The sequence below is a fragment of the Muntiacus reevesi genome, chromosome 22 (genome assembly GCF_963930625.1).
Source record: "Muntiacus reevesi chromosome 22, mMunRee1.1, whole genome shotgun sequence".
NCBI classification, from domain to species: Eukaryota; Metazoa; Chordata; class Mammalia; order Artiodactyla; family Cervidae; genus Muntiacus; species Muntiacus reevesi.
Genome location: NC_089270.1, coordinates 22,898,510 through 22,916,741, shown reverse-complemented (window position 1 = coordinate 22,916,741; position 18,232 = coordinate 22,898,510). Strand labels below are relative to the sequence as shown.

The 18,232-nt window shown below is 42.3% G+C and overlaps 1 protein-coding gene across 1 annotated transcript in view; it reads left to right on the top strand.

The window, feature by feature from the left end:
• FRAS1 (Fraser extracellular matrix complex subunit 1) overlaps nucleotides 1–18,232 on the top strand; it is a 506,878-nt gene that overhangs the window by 427,843 nt on the left and 60,803 nt on the right. The window contains exons 48-55 of the mRNA XM_065913973.1: nucleotides 2,625–2,749; nucleotides 3,034–3,174; nucleotides 5,040–5,267; nucleotides 8,006–8,119; nucleotides 9,802–9,952; nucleotides 11,222–11,381; nucleotides 13,874–14,042; nucleotides 17,192–17,438. Coding sequence (XP_065770045.1) covers nucleotides 2,625–2,749; nucleotides 3,034–3,174; nucleotides 5,040–5,267; nucleotides 8,006–8,119; nucleotides 9,802–9,952; nucleotides 11,222–11,381; nucleotides 13,874–14,042; nucleotides 17,192–17,438 — 1,335 coding nt within the window. The remainder of the gene's footprint in view (nucleotides 1–2,624; nucleotides 2,750–3,033; nucleotides 3,175–5,039; nucleotides 5,268–8,005; nucleotides 8,120–9,801; nucleotides 9,953–11,221; nucleotides 11,382–13,873; nucleotides 14,043–17,191; nucleotides 17,439–18,232) is intronic.

The following is an 18,232-nucleotide window of genomic DNA, read 5'->3' as shown; positions in this document are numbered from 1 at the left end:
AAGTACTTGTAGCAGGCCTAAACTTTGGAAGTGAGCAACCTTGAGTTCCAATCTCAGCACTGCCCTCTTATTAGTTGTGTTACCTCAGATGGGTCACATTTCTTATCTATTTTATTAGTATCATAATCTAGAAAAATGATGCCAACTTTGACCTGCCAGAGCTGTTGAGATAAAAAAAAAACAATCTAGGTACTTTCATGGTGGTCCAGTGGTTAAGAATCCACCTTGCAATGCAGGAAACATGCATTTGATCCATGGTCGGGGAACTAGGATCCCACATCTAGGCAACTAGAGAGAAGCCTCCCAACTGCAACAAAGACCCCTTCTCCACAACTAAGACCTGATGCAGCCAAAAATTAATTAAATTTTAAAATATTTCTTTAAATATCTATATAAGCAAATTTGAAACAATGTTCTGCACATGGTAAGTGCTCAGTGGGAATATAAAATAGTACTTTGCTTTGGAAAATAGTTTGGCAGATTCCTAAAAAGTTAAGCATACACCTTACATCTATTCCTACTCACCCACTTTTAGCAATTTACCCAGAAGAATGAAAACTTCCACACAAAGACTTGTGCACGAGTGATCATAGAAACTTTCATTGTAGAAGTCCCAAACTAAAAATAACCTAAATGTCCGTGAACAGATAAATGGATAAACAACCTTTGATATAACCATCCAATGGAATAGTACTTGCCAATGAAAAGGAATGAACTATAAATACATGCTACAGTATGGATGAATTATGTTTAGCAAAATAATTATGCTAAATAAATAAGAAATCATTCATCAAATAGTATATACTGTATGTTTCTACTTATTAAAAAATTTAGAGAATATGCCAGCTAATCTATAATGACTTCATTTGCTTCTTTGGGATGGAGTGGAGCATAGGAAAAAAAGGGATGGAAGGGTTGCAGAATGTTGGAAACTTTTGAGGTGATGGAAACATTTCACTATTTTGATTGAGGTGATGGTTTCATGGACCTAACAAAGATAATATAAACTTACACTTCAAATATATATAATTTGTTATACATCAATTTCCTCTCAATAAAAATGTTAAAAGATAAGAAGATTAATCTCAGTACTTCCTTCTCAAGAGGAAGGGAAATCTATCACCTTTTAAAATCAGTCTTAGAGTTTCATAAAGGGAATAGTGAATTAGGTGACCAGTTGATCATGAGAATCCACACAGGTGTCTCCTCATGAGCTGTGAGAATGGATTCACAGCAGGGAAAGAGGTTTAAATTTCTCCATACATCCAGTCTGAAGTTATTAAATTTTTAAAGAATGGTATGAACTTCTGTCCAGAACCACAAGATGAAACTTATATAAAATGAGGATGGGGGCCACATTTTTGCCTGTCAAGAGCTGGTATAGTAAGCACAGAAATATAAATGCCTCATCAAAAAATTGATGCCCCAATATTCAGGAGGCTATTATATCTGAATGACATTTCAGATGATAAAGAGAGATGCAAATGTTAACCACGCTGGTTGATGTGTTTTATTTTTAAGATAAAGCAATGATATTAATGTCACAGTTAAATGTAAAATAGTCAAAGTAGAATCTCTTTGGTTTTTTTAACAGTAAAGATGAACTGGTTTTGCCAGGATTAGCAGTGACAAATATAAATAGTAAATTCCAGGAAGCAGCAAATGAATTTCAGGACCAAAGCAAAGGACTGGATTAAATAAATGAATACTCTAACACCCAGAATCAGAAAGAGAAAATTTGTGCTGAGAGATTAAAGGATACGATTTTGTTTCAGACTTGTCTGGCACCTGGGGATGGACCCCAGGAGCCCTAAGACAGAAGCAAGAATTTGGGGCTGTTTTGCCAAATGTTGTTGAGCATTTGAAAAGACAGAGATATTATTCATTAGTGGGATACCTTGGCATTATTTAAAAATCACTTCAGGTTTTGTTTTTAAGTTTAAAATGACTCTGAAAAATAGTTTTCTCTGTGTCACATTTTTGAAAGATACTGGTAGGTCATTTGAGAGTTGAGAAAGGATGATTGCTCAAACTCCAAAGTCATGTGGTAAGTTTTGTTACTGCCATCCTGGCCAAAGTGGTTTATGAGAAGCTAGAATCATAGCACTGAGAATGAAAGAGACCTTGAAGAATATCCGATGAAATTATGGCTCACCATTCTCAGAAAAAAGGTTGTGTGTAGTCAAGCCCTCAGACCCCAGTGTTTCAACACTAAGCCATCACACAATATTCAAAATCGGGGCAGGTTTTCAGAAAAGACTACGAGGCGATGGGGGATGTAAAACCTCAGAGCGAGGAGTCTGGCACAGAGGCGTTGGCTCTACCTTTCACAGTTTGACCTGCACACATAAACCCCAAGAGAGAAAGAGTAACATTTATTGAGCACCGGCTGCTGCCTTGGCACGGGATAGAAGCCTCGATAATGAACACATGCTCCCGCAGAACATGTGCTGTTGCCGGGAAAACACACAGGCAACTCTAACCCAAGGTCTCAGATGGCAGCACATCGATGCTGTAAGAAAAGGACAAAGGACGCTCTCTGGCGACAGTGTGACATTTCCCTTACCTGAGAGCCACGACTCGCCTCTTGACACCCTTTCTCTGGTCCTCTCGTCTTTTGCTAGGCATCCGGATTAGTTCCTTTACACAAGCTGACCTCGCTTCAGGAAACGTTCAGTATATCCACTCCAGTGAGGCTGAGAAGCATTCAGACGCCTTCAGCTTTACACTCTCCGATGGAGTCCACGAGGTGGGTGAGGAGCTCGCTTCCCTCCTTGCTGGGTATCAATTCAGCGTCATCTCCTTTAACTGGAGGGCACGGAGCCACCGTTGTTGAGAGAGCTTCGCTTCCCTCTGCTATGAGCCCGGGACAGAGGCAAAGAGAACTCTATCTTGCCAAAGAGAACTCACCTCTGGGTCTCTGGTTGGTCAGTCATGCCAGGAACGGTGTGAAAGGGAATGCAGAGGGCATCTGCCTTGTCCTCGGGTGGGTTCTGGGGACAGGTGACCCACCCGCACTTTTCCCCCCTGTAGGTGACGCAGACTTTCCGCATCACTCTTCGCCCTGTGGATGACGCGCTGCCCCAAGTGCAGAACTTTGGGATGCGGGTACAGGAGGGTGTGAGGAAGACCATCACGGAGTTTGAACTTAAAGCAGTGGATGCGGACACAGAGGTAGGAGTGCTACCCTGGCCTCTGGTCCAGTGAGATGCCTGTTGCTGTTACAGTACATCCCAAGGGTGGGGCGAGGGGTGGGGCTGAGAGTAATACAAGCATCCTTGAAAGATTAAAAACCAGAACATACCATGGCCTGCTGGAAAAGAAAAGCTAATACATTTGAAATTGAGTCGTTTTTAAACTCTTTTGGAAACCCTAAATACGTTTATCCTTTCCCACAATTACACATAACAATCATGTTAACATTCTGATTTTGATTATGATCCACAGAAAATTAGGTCGATGGCACTTTATCCAATTTTTATTACTAATGAACAAGGATTATTATTAATGAACAAGGATTTTCTCATCTCTACACTTTTTCTTCCTTCATCGAAACTTCACTGGATGACAACTAATTATTGCAGTTTGAACATTCTCAAAGAACCAGGTTTTATCCAGTAAAACAGGGCATGTCGAGACAACTCTTCCTGTCTAATGCTTTCCAATTAAAGAATCTAACATTCTGACATGATTTAGCTCCCATTAAGGGTACCACACACTTGTTAATTAGTTCTGTGTATGCCCTTCCCCGTGCCAGCATGCATTCATTTATTCATTCTTTCAGCAAGTATTTATTACCAAGGTCAGCTCTAGATGCTAAAGACAGCACTGTGAACAAAGCAGATCAAAGTGCTAGCCTTAGGGAGTTTACAACCTTTGGTTAAGGGGACAGATGATAAAGAAAGAAAGAACATAGACTATCTTGTCAGGTGTGATAAGTGCTAGAAATAAAAATAAAGTGACATGAAGGTGACAGAGATAGATGTGTGTGCTGTTTGAGGCACAGGTCAGGGGCGTTTTCTCTGAGTGGCTGATACTTGAGCAGAGATAGGAAGAGAAAGAGCAGACTGTGCAGTTTCCTGGGAGAATCCCTCTCCAGGCAGAAGAATCAGGAGGGCAAAAGCCTTGTGGTCCAGTGCGCTTGGAACAGTTGAGTAGCCAGGCCAAGGGTCTAGACCCCAGTGAACAAGCAGGAGAGGAAAAGGATGAGACCAGAGAGGAACTGTGGGACCAGCTCACAGAGGGCCTTCTTGGCCCGGGTCAGGCCTCTGCATTTTCTTCCAAGTTGGTGGAAGATCACTGAAGAGTCCTGAGCAGAATTTTCTACATCGGTATTTTTCCTTCTCATGTCACCCTAGAAGCAGCTATTAGAAATGAGAAATTTGTGGGATGAATTGAGAGAGTAGCGTTGACATATATGTACACCACATGTGTAAAATAGCTAGCTAGTGGGAACCTGTTTTAAAACACAGGGAGCTCAGCTGGGTGCCCTGTGATGACCTAGAGGAGTGAGATGGGGGTGGTGGGAGGGAGGCTCGAGAGGGAGGGGATATATGTACACAGATGTCTGATTCACTTTGTTGTATAGCAGAAACTAGCATCCCTTTGTAAAGCAATTACTCTCCAATTAAAAAAATAGAAATGGGAAGTCATGCTTCTGTTCTGATGCATAGATTCTATATGTGAGTTTTGGGAAAGTGTATGTGCTGGGGGAGGAGAGTGGACGGAAAGGAAGTGAGTGATTTTAAAAGGTCTAGTTCTTACCATCTTAGAGGTTAAAAATTCAAGTTTTCCCCCTATGACTCCAAAAGGCCAAATTTAAATGTCTTATCTTAAAACAGAAGGCAGCAGAACATAAGTTCGATTGTAGTAACCAATATAATTTCTCTCCTTAGCTTGATTTTTGGTGTCTATAAAGAAAAGGCAGTCTTTGTTTTATAAAGGTCTTTGGGTTTGACTACCCTTGGCCGCCTGTTGACCACCACTCACACGTCTGGCTCCTGATACAGAGTTCCCTTCTCTTGTTGCCTCCGTGACAGGCCGAGTCTGTCACGTTCACGGTCGTGCAGCCCCCACGCCACGGCACCATCGAGCGAACCACCAATGGGCAGCCCTTTCAGCTCACGTCCACCTTCACCATGGAGGACATCTACCAGAACCGGGTCCGCTACAGCCACGATGGCGGCAACTCCCTCAAAGACCGATTCACCTTCACCGTGGCCGACGGGACAAATCCTTTCTTCATTGTTGAGGAAGGAGGAAAAGAGGTGAGGGGCAGAGACGGCGGAGAGGGAGGCGGAGCACAGCAGGCCAGAGGTTGTCTGGAGGCTGAACATGGCATTTTTAGGCAAAGGGTAAACCCACTCCAGTATCCCTGCCTGGAGAATCCCATGGACAGAGGAGCTTGGTGGGAGCGGTTCATAGGGTCACAGAGTCGAGTACAACTGAAGCAACTTAGCACGCATGTACTAAACACTGCTTGAGTTTTGGTTCTGTCACCTAATTGGCCTTGGACAAATGACTTAACTTCTGTAAGCCTCAGCTTTTCATCTATGCATTGGGCACAAGGATCATCACCCGCTTCCATTGGTCTAAGGATCAACAGATCCATAAAAAATGCTTAACACCATTGGCAAAGACTAAGTACTCACATAAAAGACAATCGTTATTGTTATTATTACTGCTATTATTTTTCCTTTTCCTTTGCACTCACCCTTTATTCCTTCCTTTTTTCTTTCATCTGGTTTTTCTTTTTCTTTTTTTTTTTTTTTTCCATTTATTTTTATTAGTTGGAGGCTAATTACTTTACAGTATTGTAGTGGTTTTTGCCATACATTGACATGAATCAGTCATGGATTTACATGTGTACCCCATCCTGAATTCATCTGGTTTTTCAATAAGATCACAGGGTTCCAAATCGTCTTCTGAGTCAGTCAAGAGTTTTCAGTTTCATGAAGAATTACAGTGGCTAAGAGTATGGCTTTTGCATCCAAAAGACACTGATTTAAATTCTGCTTCTGTCACTTACTACCTGAGTGTCTTTGTAAGTCATTTAACCTTTCTAAGCCTTAGCTTCCTTATCTGTAAAATGAGGATATCTACTCCCCTGATTACACAAAGCACTTAGCCCAGTGCCTTACACAGGAAACACAAGAAATAGCCAATAAATTGTGGCTGTAATCATCATGGTCGTCACTTTAGGATCAGCTTGTGGAACAAATGAAGATGGTTTTCTTTTGAGGTCATGAAGCTGTCAAGCTTCTCTCCCTTAAGGGAATTGCTCACTTCTAACATTTAGGTGTTCAGAAGAAACTATAAACATCCCCTTTCACTCTCTTCCCTGCAGTTCTAACTCTTTTTTAGCAGATTTCCTGCAGCACCATAATCTTCCCCTAGGAATAACTGCAACTCTGATGAAAGGTGGACCCCTGATGTCTCACATAGCTGTCTGACTCAGCATAAGCAGTTTTAGTGAGCACATGATCACACCCTACTGTTTGCTTCCAGCATAAGCGAAGGGTCAGCAGCTTCTCTCAGGCCTGCAGTTTTTTTTCCTACTTTGATGATGAATGATTCTTTGCCTGGCCAGGAAAGATCCTCTGGTGTGCTTTAGAAACCAACAGCCTGTGAGAAGGTCATTCTCAGTTGGCCGAGGTGTCAGTAGGATGGCTCTTGGGATTTCCCTGCCATTTCAGCATCCGCCCTGCATCTCCACCTGGCAGGTCATCACGTTCATTTTCCCTCTCCCATACTGCAGCTGCTTCCCCAGTTCGTTTGACTTTCAGAAGAGGAAGAAAAAAAAGATTTCAGGATGAATCAACAAGAGGGCCACCTCTCTGATAAACATAAAAGGTCACAGCAGGTCTCCAGGGGGACCATGTCATTTTGAAAATGGAAATTATCTGGGAGGGTTGGAGAAGACTGATACACCAGTATCTTGCTGCACTGTCTGCCAGCTTGTTGTATCAGTTCAGAAATGGGGAGGTACTGGACTGGACTCCCTGCGTCTGTTGTGAATATGCATGTGTATATCTGTGTGGTGATAAAGTCATAAACTGAAATGTCTTTGCACTATTCTCACACATGCTTTTTTTAGGGGGGAGGGGGAGTGGATGTGCTGGGTCTTTGTTGCTGTGAGCAGGCTTTCTCTAGTTGCAGTGAGTGGGGGCTACCCTCTAGTTGTGATACACAGGCTTCTCATTGTGGTGGCTTCTCTGGGTGTGGTCTCTGGGGCTCGTGGGCTTCAGTAGTTGTGGCCCATGGGCTTAGCTCCTCCACACCATGTGGGATCTTCCCAGACCAGGGATCGAACCCATGTCCCCCGCATTGGCAGATGGATTCCTAACCACTGGACCACCAGGGAAATTCTCACAAATGCTTTTATTCTTGATTTCTTCTGCCCCATTTCCCCATGTGAACAGTTCTTTCTCAAAAAAAAAAAAAAAGGAAATCTCTTCCCATGAAATGTCTTTTCACGTCTAGCAGAATCCTACCTGAAGACCTTGACATTAACTAATTTTTTTTTCCAGGCAATCCTGTGCAGCATGCAGGATCTTAGTTCCCCAACCAGGGATCAAATTACAGTCTGAGAATGCAGAGTCTTAACCACTGGACAACAGGGAAGTCCCTGACAGTCACATTTTAATGATAGAAATTTTAACAAGAATTATTGAAAGGAAGATATTTTGTTTATTGTTTCATCTCGCGGCAATATTGAACTCAACTAAAGAAAGCTTAGGTTTGTGAAAACCAGCTTCCATAGCAGCTGAAATTCCAGCAAGAGTGCCACTTGTGTCTTGCTTTTCTTCTTATATCATTTCCACTTTGTCAGTCAACATTGTCCATGAAGCCTCAGGAGCCAAGTGGTGATAAGCAATGGAAACTTGCTCACTTGCCTGTTTTGAAGTGTCAACAGATTTCAAGGGTTCCAACTTCTGTAAAACCTAGACCTGACATAATTCAGGTATGTGTGAATGATGAGTTTTCTTTTTGACTTTCATCACAGATCATAACAGCAGCACCTCAGCAGTTCTGGGTAGACATCCTCCCAGTGGATGATGGCACCCCTAGGATTGTTACCAACCTGGGGCTCCAATGGCTGGAGTATATGGATGGCAAGGTAAGGCCTTTCCATCTGCTACTGTCTCACTAACCAACTTGGGCTCTATCCTATTTGTGACAATATGAACAGAAATTCCTGTTCAACTCATGTCTATCCCTCCCTAAGTAAGTTAAGTTCTTAAGATTGCTGAGTTCCGTGAATCTGGTTAGAATTGCATTATAGTTTAAGATGTTCTTATAGAATAACCCCCAAATATAGTAGCTCAAATAGGATAGAAGTTTTTTTTTCCTCACATAAAGCATGGAAGTGGGGAGGTTAGGGTGCGACGTGACCATTCAGAGATACATATTCCTTCTGTCTTACTCTTCTGCCATCACTAGGGTGTTGTTATCAACAGCAGGGCCAAAACGCTTCAGCTGCTCTTCAGTACTGCATACCATGGGAAGAGGAAAGCAGAAAAGCAGGGGTCAAGGAACTTAATTTTAAGCAAGTGATACAGAAATTAAACACATCACTTGCACTCATATTGTTTTGAAAAGAAATTGATCCTGTGGCCCTATCTGTTGCATGGAGTGTCTAGCTGGGCAGTTTGGTGCTCAGCTAAAAGTTTGTTGGCTAGAAAAAGGGGAGGATGAATTTGGGAAAACTTCTCGTACACGCCATAGATGGGAAGGAAGTGAGTTTTTTGGTAGATGAGTATCACCAGAGGATTTCTAGAAATTTAAATTTTTTTCTCCTTTTCGTAAGCCCCAGTTGGGTCATTTTAAGATATGCCGTAATTCTCACCTGTTTCCATGTCAAGCATTAAATTCTCATTCCCACCTAAACACACACAGTTCTTCAGCTCAGTTTGGGAACTGGTTTCATACTTTTGTGTGTGGTATTGCCTCTAGGATGTGAATTTTCCTTCTCCACATCGCTGATATAGCAGTGGTGTTACAGCTTTCCACTGAACTCATCGGGAATTTTAAAATATATGAGACAAAATTAGTACAGATTCCTCTCATGCCCTATTTGATATTTTTCTCAATACTCAGAACCAGCCTATTCTCTTCTCCAATTGGTCTTCCACTTCCAACTCTTACCTTGCTGCAGTGACTCTTATCAAAGTCATCAATGACCTCAGTTTCCTCAAATCAAAGGTCACTCACATGCCTTTATTTTACTAGGTCTAGTAACATTTAATAGTGTTGACCATCCTCTTTTTGTCTCAAACCTTTGGTCTCATTAAATATTTGTTGAATGAATAAATGAGTGAATTAAAATTCAGCCAGTATATTTGAGCAGTATTGGGATATTACGTATTTGTCTGTCTGAATTTCAAGCAATGTAATCAACTCTTATATGGTATAAAGTGGCCATCTTCCCTGGATTGTATCCTTCTTTCAAAGTTCCAGCCTTCTTTCAAGGCCAAACTGAAGCCACCCCCTTCCCTAATCCAGATGGAATGAATTGTCCTTGCTTCCTAAAAGTGTGATGCAGTCTTTTCCGCATCTCCCACTATAGCACTCACCACAGTTACCTTGCTCATAAGCCTTTCTTCCCTAAGAAAGAGCAGACATCAAGGACAGAGGCTGGGATGGTTTCTATCCTCATAACCTGTTCAATCCTGACAAAGTTTTCCAGGCAATAAATGTACTTAGTAAATCATGGTTGAACTGAATTAAATCTGAGTCAGAGGGTCTTGTTCCTGCTTTATTCCCATCTCAGGAATTAAATTTAATGGGTTTCTATTCCAGGCAACCAACTTGATCACCAAGAAGGAACTGCTGACCGTGGACCCAGACACGGAGGACATGCAGCTTGTCTATGAGATCACCACGGGCCCCAAGCATGGCCACGTGGAGAACAAGCTGCAGCCTGGCAGGGCAGCGGCTACCTTCACACAGGGTGAGCACTCAGGAGCTGGGCTTCCCTGGTGGCTTAGATGGTAAAGAATTCACATGCAATGCAGGAGACCCAGGTTTGATCCCTGGATTGGGAAGATCCTTCTGGAGAAGGGAAGGGCAACCCACTCCAGTATCTTGCCTGGAGAATCCCATGGATGGAGGAGCCTGGCAGGCTATAGTCCATAGGGTTTCAAAGAGTTGGATACAACTGAGCAACTAACATGAGAAGTGGGAAGGGTCTAGTCTAACACCACTCCCCCTATCTCCCTCATCTTTCTCGCAACCACTGCCAGCTACTCCCCCCCAGGACTTATTTACAGACAAATAGATCCTTTGGCATCTAACCATCCAACAGTGAAATTTTACTTCTCCTGATATTTTTTCCCCTTTACTCCAAATTATGACCAAAAAAAAAAAATTTTTGTCTTTACCTGGCTTCCTCAGTTCCCAAATTACTTTCAGTTTTGACCATGTTGTTTGGAAAAGATCCTGTGATACTTCTGGGTTTGCTTTGAAAACAAAAATAGCCACCAGACTTTATGAAACATCTGTGATCCTGTGTGGTTAATTTTTTTCTGTAAAGGATTATGGATTTTTTGTCTTTGGCAAAGAAAGAAAAATCAACATGGGTAGACTGTTCAATAAATAGTTTCCTGTTTGGAATCACATCAAGGAAACCAATTTGTATTTTAGTTTATTGGAAAGTTTTCAGAGTCTTCTAGACTTGTGTTGGGGATGGACCTGAGTGGGAGACACAACTGTGTCTTGCAATTTATGTGCCGTGTTTCCTTTTAATCCCTGTCCTCAATCTGTGTTCTCTCCTAGCCCCATGTTATCTGTGCCTTGTGAGGGGGCTGTTTTAATCCAACCCCAGCTTTTCTCAGTAACACATGCAAAGAACCTTTATTTTGAGGGAACTGGGGACAGGTATAAGCATATGTGCCTGGCAGATGGGGTCAGAGACTTCCCTCTGTTGGCTCAAAATTTGCTTTTAACTTCCCATAGACATTTATTAAACTGCTTTTTTGCCAAGACCCTGGGATTGTCATTGTACAATAGCATAATGGTACTTCCTATACACAAACAGAATTACAGGATCTTACTTTAAGACCTGGTAGAAACATTTATTTTTAAGACTACGGTCTTTTTTGTTCCTGGAAAAATAAGTTTTGTCCGTAATCCACTAGAAGAATAAACTGGATGTGTCGGGAGAAATCTATGAGGCTGTCTTTACATCCCCTGGTTAATTCAGTATCTTTTTTTCTCACAGAGGACGTGAACTTGGGGTTGATTCGTTACGTGTTGCATGAGGAGAAGATCCATGAGATGATGGATAGTTTTCAGTTTCTGGTGAAAGACAGTAAACCCAATGTGGTCAACGACAACATCTTCCATATCCAGTGGTCCCTCATCAGTTTTAAATATACCAGGTACACATGCTGTTGACATTCATTCTTGAGAAGTGAAACAGGAAAGCAGAGGAAGCCAGGATGAAGCACCTTGGAGGTCAGCTGTAATCATCCAGTCATGATGGTGGGATGATAATAAGCATAAAAATAATAATTGCACCAAATATTTCTTGAATACCATGTGTGCCAGGCACTGTAGTGGGTAACTGACATACGTCATCTTGTTTAATGCTTGCAGTTATGAGATGAGTAACCTTGTTGCCTCCACAATGATGAAGCAATAGAGACAGAAATAGGTTAAGTAACTTATATGAGGGCTTCCTAGGTGGCTCAGTGAAAGGAACATGACTGTCAATGCAGAAGATGTGTGTTTGATTCCTGGGTTGGGAAGATTCCCTGGAGAAGGAAATGGCAACCCACTCCAATATTCTCGCCTGAGAATCCCATGGACAGAGGAGCCTGGTAGGTTACAGTCCATGGGATTGCGAGAGTCAGATCAAACTTAGCAACTAAACAACATTAACTTATCTGAAATCATATAGCTAATAAGCAATGAAGTCCAGTGATCTTAACCATCATGCTTTACTGCTTCTCCTGAAACTATTTTTCCTTCTGTCTTCAAGTATAGAAGATAATCCAGAAGAACTGATAGGAGAAAAAAAATACATTGAAAAAAATAATCACTGGCCCGCAAAAACAGTCTTTGCCTTCTGTCTCCATTTTCCCTATTCTTAAGCTTATTCTCTCCCCCTTGCTCTTTTGGTATACACAGAATCATGTATCTTTAGTTAAAAATTCATAGCTTAACACAGACAACTCTTCAAGATGCTTTTGTAGTCTTGTTGGGAAGTCCAGAGGCAGAGAGCCACTGATTGGTAAGACACAGAGCTGATTTTATAGATTAGATTATAACTAAGACTGTAATTTTTGTGGGACATAAAAGTCTTTAAATCTACATTTCACAGACTCACCAAGAAACCAATATCATTATAATTCAAATGAAAATTGGATCTTGGGAAGAAGAGAAGAAAGTATGCAAACTTGGTTTCATGTGCCCCAGATGGAGGCTATTTTATTGTTACACACACTTGGAGAATGAATGGAAAATTAGAATTAACATATATGTGTGTTATATATATATGTAGTTATTGTCTAGTTGATAAGTCGTGTCCAACTCTTTTGTGACTCCCACAGACTGTAGCCCACCAGTCTCCTCTGTCCATGGGATTTCCCAGGCAAGAATACTGGAGTGGTTACCATTTCATTCTCCATTATATATGTACACTCTGCTGCTATTTACCTCTTACGTGTAACTCCTTCAGAATTAAATAAGTTGAATAAAACTGATGTTGTTTTCTGGACAACCCTCTAATGTTTGATGGACTAACTAGTACAGAGAGTCCCCAAACTGGCAATGAAGACAAACCTCTCAAAGGCACTTTGCCTGCAATCCTCACGGCAATAAGCCACAAGTCAAAGTTAATGGCCATCCTCAGTGATGACAAACAAAGCCCAGCTCAGGCTGGGCTTTTCTCAACCTGGATAGCTTGTTATGAATAAATGGCACCTGTATTCTTTGCCTCCTGCTTTGCAATTCAACAGAAATTCCTAGCAGCAAGCTAAGTTAATTCTGTGTCTTAGTGATTCCAGCTGCTATAACAGAATACCATAACCTTGGTGACTTGTGAACAATAGGAATTTATTTCTCACAGCTCTAGAGGCTGGGAAGTCCAAGACTGAGGTGCTGGCAAATTCAGTGTCTGATGAGGGCCTGCCTCATGGTCCTTGGAGAGTTGAGTTCTTGCTGTAACTTCTCGTGGCAGAAGGCAGATGGAGCTCTCTTCTATGGCACTAAGCCCATTCATGAGGGCTTCACTCTTGTGACCTAACCACCTTTGCAAAGGCCCCACCCCTATTACTGTCCCAGAGGGGATTAAGGTTTCAACCTGTGGAGGGGCACGCTTCCAGTCCGTAGCACCTTGGCCCTCCCCCACTGTCATAAAGCCCCATTTGCCTCGACACCTTTGTTACCTTGGCCCAGGTCTCACTTTCTTACCTCTGGTACCACTCTGGCTCTTTTAAACACCCTGGAGACCTGGTCCAGTCAGTTCCCACCTGAACCAAGTTATTAACTGGCTTCCAAGCAGCTTTCTTCCAAAGGAACTCACTGACCTATGCTAATTACTTGACCACACTTGGACGACATTGTTTGTTATTTCTTTGTGTTCTGAAACACGGAGGGCATACCTCCTACGTGCTGACTGTCTTCCAACTCTTTCTAAAAATGGGGCAGATATCCTTCTGCATCCACTCCTCCTTTGGCCACCTGCTTCTATGACTGTCACAAGTGAATACATTCCCTCAGTTTCCACCTAACACCTTAAAGGAAGCAAACTACCTCTTCTCGGAACTGTCTGGCACCAATAACCAACCCTCAGAGATAAGACATTGAGCACATGGATTCTTCACAGCCCTTTCAGAATTTCAGAGATGGCCTTTTTGTGTGCTTCCAGCTACAACGTCAGTGAGAAAGCAGGGTCAGTGAGCGTCACGGTGCAGAGGACGGGGAACCTGAATCAGTACGCCATCGTCCTGTGTCGCACGGAGCAAGGCACAGCCACCTCCGGCTCCCGGGCGGGCTCCCAGCCTGGGCAGCAGGACTATGTGGAGTATGCTGGCCAGGTAGGTGGGCGCGGGCACCTCTGACTCCTGAGCTGCCGGTGGGCTGCGGCCAGGCCGGGACGTGGCTCTCGTCAGCTGTGGTGGTTTCCGCCTTCTTCACCCCACCTCCCTGCCCGTCGCACCCTCCCTCAGGTCACTGGGCTGCGTCGTCTTCCCACAATGCTCTCTTCTTCACGGTCTGTCTGATCTCCGCTGCAGTTTTAACTGCTTCCCAGCTTCTCAATCTTCACATGTTTCTTCATGACCGAGAAGAGTCTCCTGGGCACCATGTTGGACACTCAGCCTTTGATATCCTAACCTTTCCTCCCTAAACTTCTCATTACCTGAAGGGTGGGGAGACTAGTTGGGGAGCTCTTGGAATCAGCTGCGTGAGAGATGAGGGGAGCTTGAGCTTCATGTATAAAGTGAAGGTGGAGTTTTCAATTAACCAATACACACTACTGTACATATAAAATTGATAACCAGCAAAGACCTGTTGTGTAGCACAGGGGACTATACTTAGCATTCTGTGATTACTTATAAAGGAAAAGAATCTGAAAAGAAGAGATATATATGTATAACTGAATCACTTTGCAGTATACCTGAAACCAGCACGACATTGTAAATCAACTGCTCTCCAATAAAACAAATGAAGAGAAGAGAGAAACAAGTGGGTGGATTCAACAGACCAGTAAGAATTGGTAGGATTCAGCAGTGGATTAGAGAAGGGAGAGATGGATGGTCATGCCTTCGCTGGGAGGGGACACCAAAGAGGAGCAGGTCTGGCGAGGGGGTGATCTTGATTCTGCCCTGGACGTGTTGAGTGAGAGTTGCCTTAGAGACAATCAGTTGACAGCTGTTTGGGTCTGTAGGAGTGTAGAGACACACATGCATGCATGCACACACACATACACACACATTTGCACACCTCTATGTGACAACAGTGATAGCGGTAGTAATTAGTGCCAGGGTGTGAATGAAGGAGAAAAATGAAAGCAAAAGAGAAAAGAGGACATAAATAGTAAACGCCTTTATGGCAGGACACCCTCTGCGTGTCATATTTAAGTACTGTACAATACCTGGCACTTATTAGGTATTTGTTAAGTGTTCTTTAAAAGTAGTTTCATTCTTCTTATGGCAGCATGAATCCCTGTAAAGAGAAGTGGGCTCGCTTTTTGAAGCATTTCAACTGGACTAAGCTAAAGCCTCTTAGGTCAATTTTTTTTTTCATTTTTACTGAAATGTAGTTGATCTAAAATGTGTGTTAGTTTCAAAAGTACAGCAAAGTGATTGATATATATATGTATATACTTTACATATATATATTCTTTTTCAGATTCTTTTCCATGATAGATTATTACAAAATATTGAGTATAGTTCCCTATGCTATAAAGTAGGTCCTTGTTATCTTATATGTGAAAGTCACTCAGTTGTGTCTGACTCTTTGTGACCCCATGTGCTATACAGTCTATGGAATTCTCCAGGCAAGAATAGTGGAGTGGGTAGCCATTCCCTTCTCCAAGGGATCTTCCCGACCTATGGACTGAACTCCCAGGTTGCAGGCAAATACTGGAGGAGGTATCCTATCCCTCCTCCAGCAGATCTTTCCAACCCAGGAATTGAACTGGAGTCTCCTGCATTCCAGGCGGATTCTTTACCAGCAGAGCTATCAGGGAAGCCCTGATATCTTATATATAGTAGTGTGTATATTTTAATCCCAAACTTCTAATCTTTGTCGAATTTAAATGAGAGACTGGAATAGATCAGATAAGCTAAGGAATCTTTTAGCAAAATAATAATAAAGAGCACACACTTGTGTTTTTCAGCGAATGACAACAGACTGTGTGTTCGAGACCTAAATAGAGACCTTTGAGTGTCTTTTATTTAGCTGGGAGCATTTTAAAATGTGGATCTTAGTAAAACTTAATTTGATACATTGATTAGATGCAGAATAGTACATTTTTATTGATGAAAAGCATGTGTTTTTCAGATTTGTGTGACTAGAGGTTTAGGACGAAACATTTTAGCTATTTCACAAAATGCAGTCTAGGCCCACTGCCTGTCCACTCAGTTTTAGACTGATCTATAACCCTCGTTCCATGTGTAGGTTTTAATCATCATCTTTTTTATAAAGACAAAGTAAACCCAGAAGAAATCCCTATAAATTCACAATCATATGCATATAAATTAAATTTTCTACTTTATATCAGGCTAAGTTAATTCACATTATGGATCTACTACATCTAAATGGGAAAGGGTGTAATAGTAAAGTTAAAATTCAGTCTAGCCTGTTCATAATGTGACTTTCTCTGAATTCAAACTCCATAATTCAATACATTGAGATTCTATGTCAATTTTGATTATATGAGTAATATGGTGATGATAAGATAATATCTTGCATTTATTCCATGCTTTAAAGCAAAGTTAGTGCCTTCATTATACATTGTCTCATTTAGTTCTCCCAGTAAGTATGTGAAATAGACATATTGTTGTTATTTAGCCGATGGCGAATCTGAGGTTTGTGAAGTTTTATAGCCTAACCCAGCTTGGAAGTAACAGAGCCAGGACTTGAGGCCAGGATTTCACACTCGAAGTTCAAAGATCTTTCCAGTTAAACTTGCCACAAATGAAAGTAGAACCGAGTAATCAAATGACTTGTGCTATGACTTTCCCGGTGGTCCACTGGCTAAGACTCCATGCTTTCAATGCAAAGGGCCTGGGTTCCATCCCTGGTCAGGGAACTAGATCCCACATTCTGAAACTAAGAGTTCGCCTGCCACAACTAAAAGATCACCTGTGATGCAACCAAGGCAGAGCACAACAAATAAATAGGAAAACAATTTTTTTAGGTGTTAAAAACAATGACTCTTGCTGTCCCAACTGAGTTAATAAAACAGGATTTGAATAGTTACCTACATGGTTTTCTACATTTCCCACATGGTAGGAGACATCTCTTCCTTCCATGCCTGTATGCAGTGAATCAGCCCCGAGGTACAGAGATAGAATGGGGAGAAGTGATACAGCGGGAGGGACTGGCTGGAAGAACCAACTATTTCATTCATGGCCTGCTCCCCGGGACTTGGGTCCTCTTTTTTCCCATGACGTTCTTGGGGAACGAAGCGGGGGAGTCTGAGGCACAGCTTATCTCCTCGTTGTTTCCTACGTGACAGGTGCAGTTTGATGAGCGAGAGGATACCAAGTCCTGCACCATCGTCATCAATGATGACAACGTGTTTGAAAACGTCGAGAGTTTCACCATGGAGCTCAGCATGCCGGCATACGCCCTCCTAGGGGAGTTCACCCAGGCGAAGGTCATTATCCATGACACTGAGGACGAGCCCACATTAGAGTTTGATAAGAAGACCTACCGGGTCAACGAGAGTGCTGGCTTTCTGTTTGCACCTATTGCAAGAAAAGGTCTGTTGGTGCCCAAGGCGGCAAGGGGCTGTAATAATAGCTAATGTTTATTCCGTCCCTTTCACATGCCACGTGCTCATGTATCATGTTAACTCCTGTGGGGGTGCATCGTGGGTTATCAACCCACTTCAATCCCCAATAACCATCCTCCCTGCAGTGAGTTCTACAGAGGGCTTCTCTATTGAAGTTGTTTGCACGCCCATTTATTCTTAAATGGGACCAGAAGGCTAGTTACATTTGGCCTTGCAAATGACTCCTGAACTCAGAGTTCTTAATCCAAAAATATATAGTAGCCTTGGTCAAGGCGGGTAGTTCCAGTGTGTAAGAACAGGCTTCCTGTCTTACTTCCTGGGAGACTGAAAATGAATTTAAAGATTTCCCCGTGTGAGTGTCACATGTAGAGCTCAGGTGAGAAATTAACCGTGTGTGAGAAATAAAGGGTGATTCCACTGGGGTGGAAAATCAAAAGATCATATGGATTTATGATGTGAAATATTGTGACTTTAAAAACACGTGGAAATTGAGGGAGGGGCTATATGTGTGTGGATTTCTGGTTCACTTTGCTCTACAGCAGAAACTAACACAACAATTGTAAAGTAATTACACTCCAATAATAAAATTAAAAAAAATTTTTTTTAACACATGGAAATTAGATCCCTATTCAAAGCCACAAGCAGACTGTAAGTGATGATGTCAGGTATTTTGTTGCATCTGCTGATGGTGTGTTAGTGTGGCCAACACTGCGGGTAACACCAACCCTTGGTGATGCCACTCAGAGGACAGGTAGGTCTTGT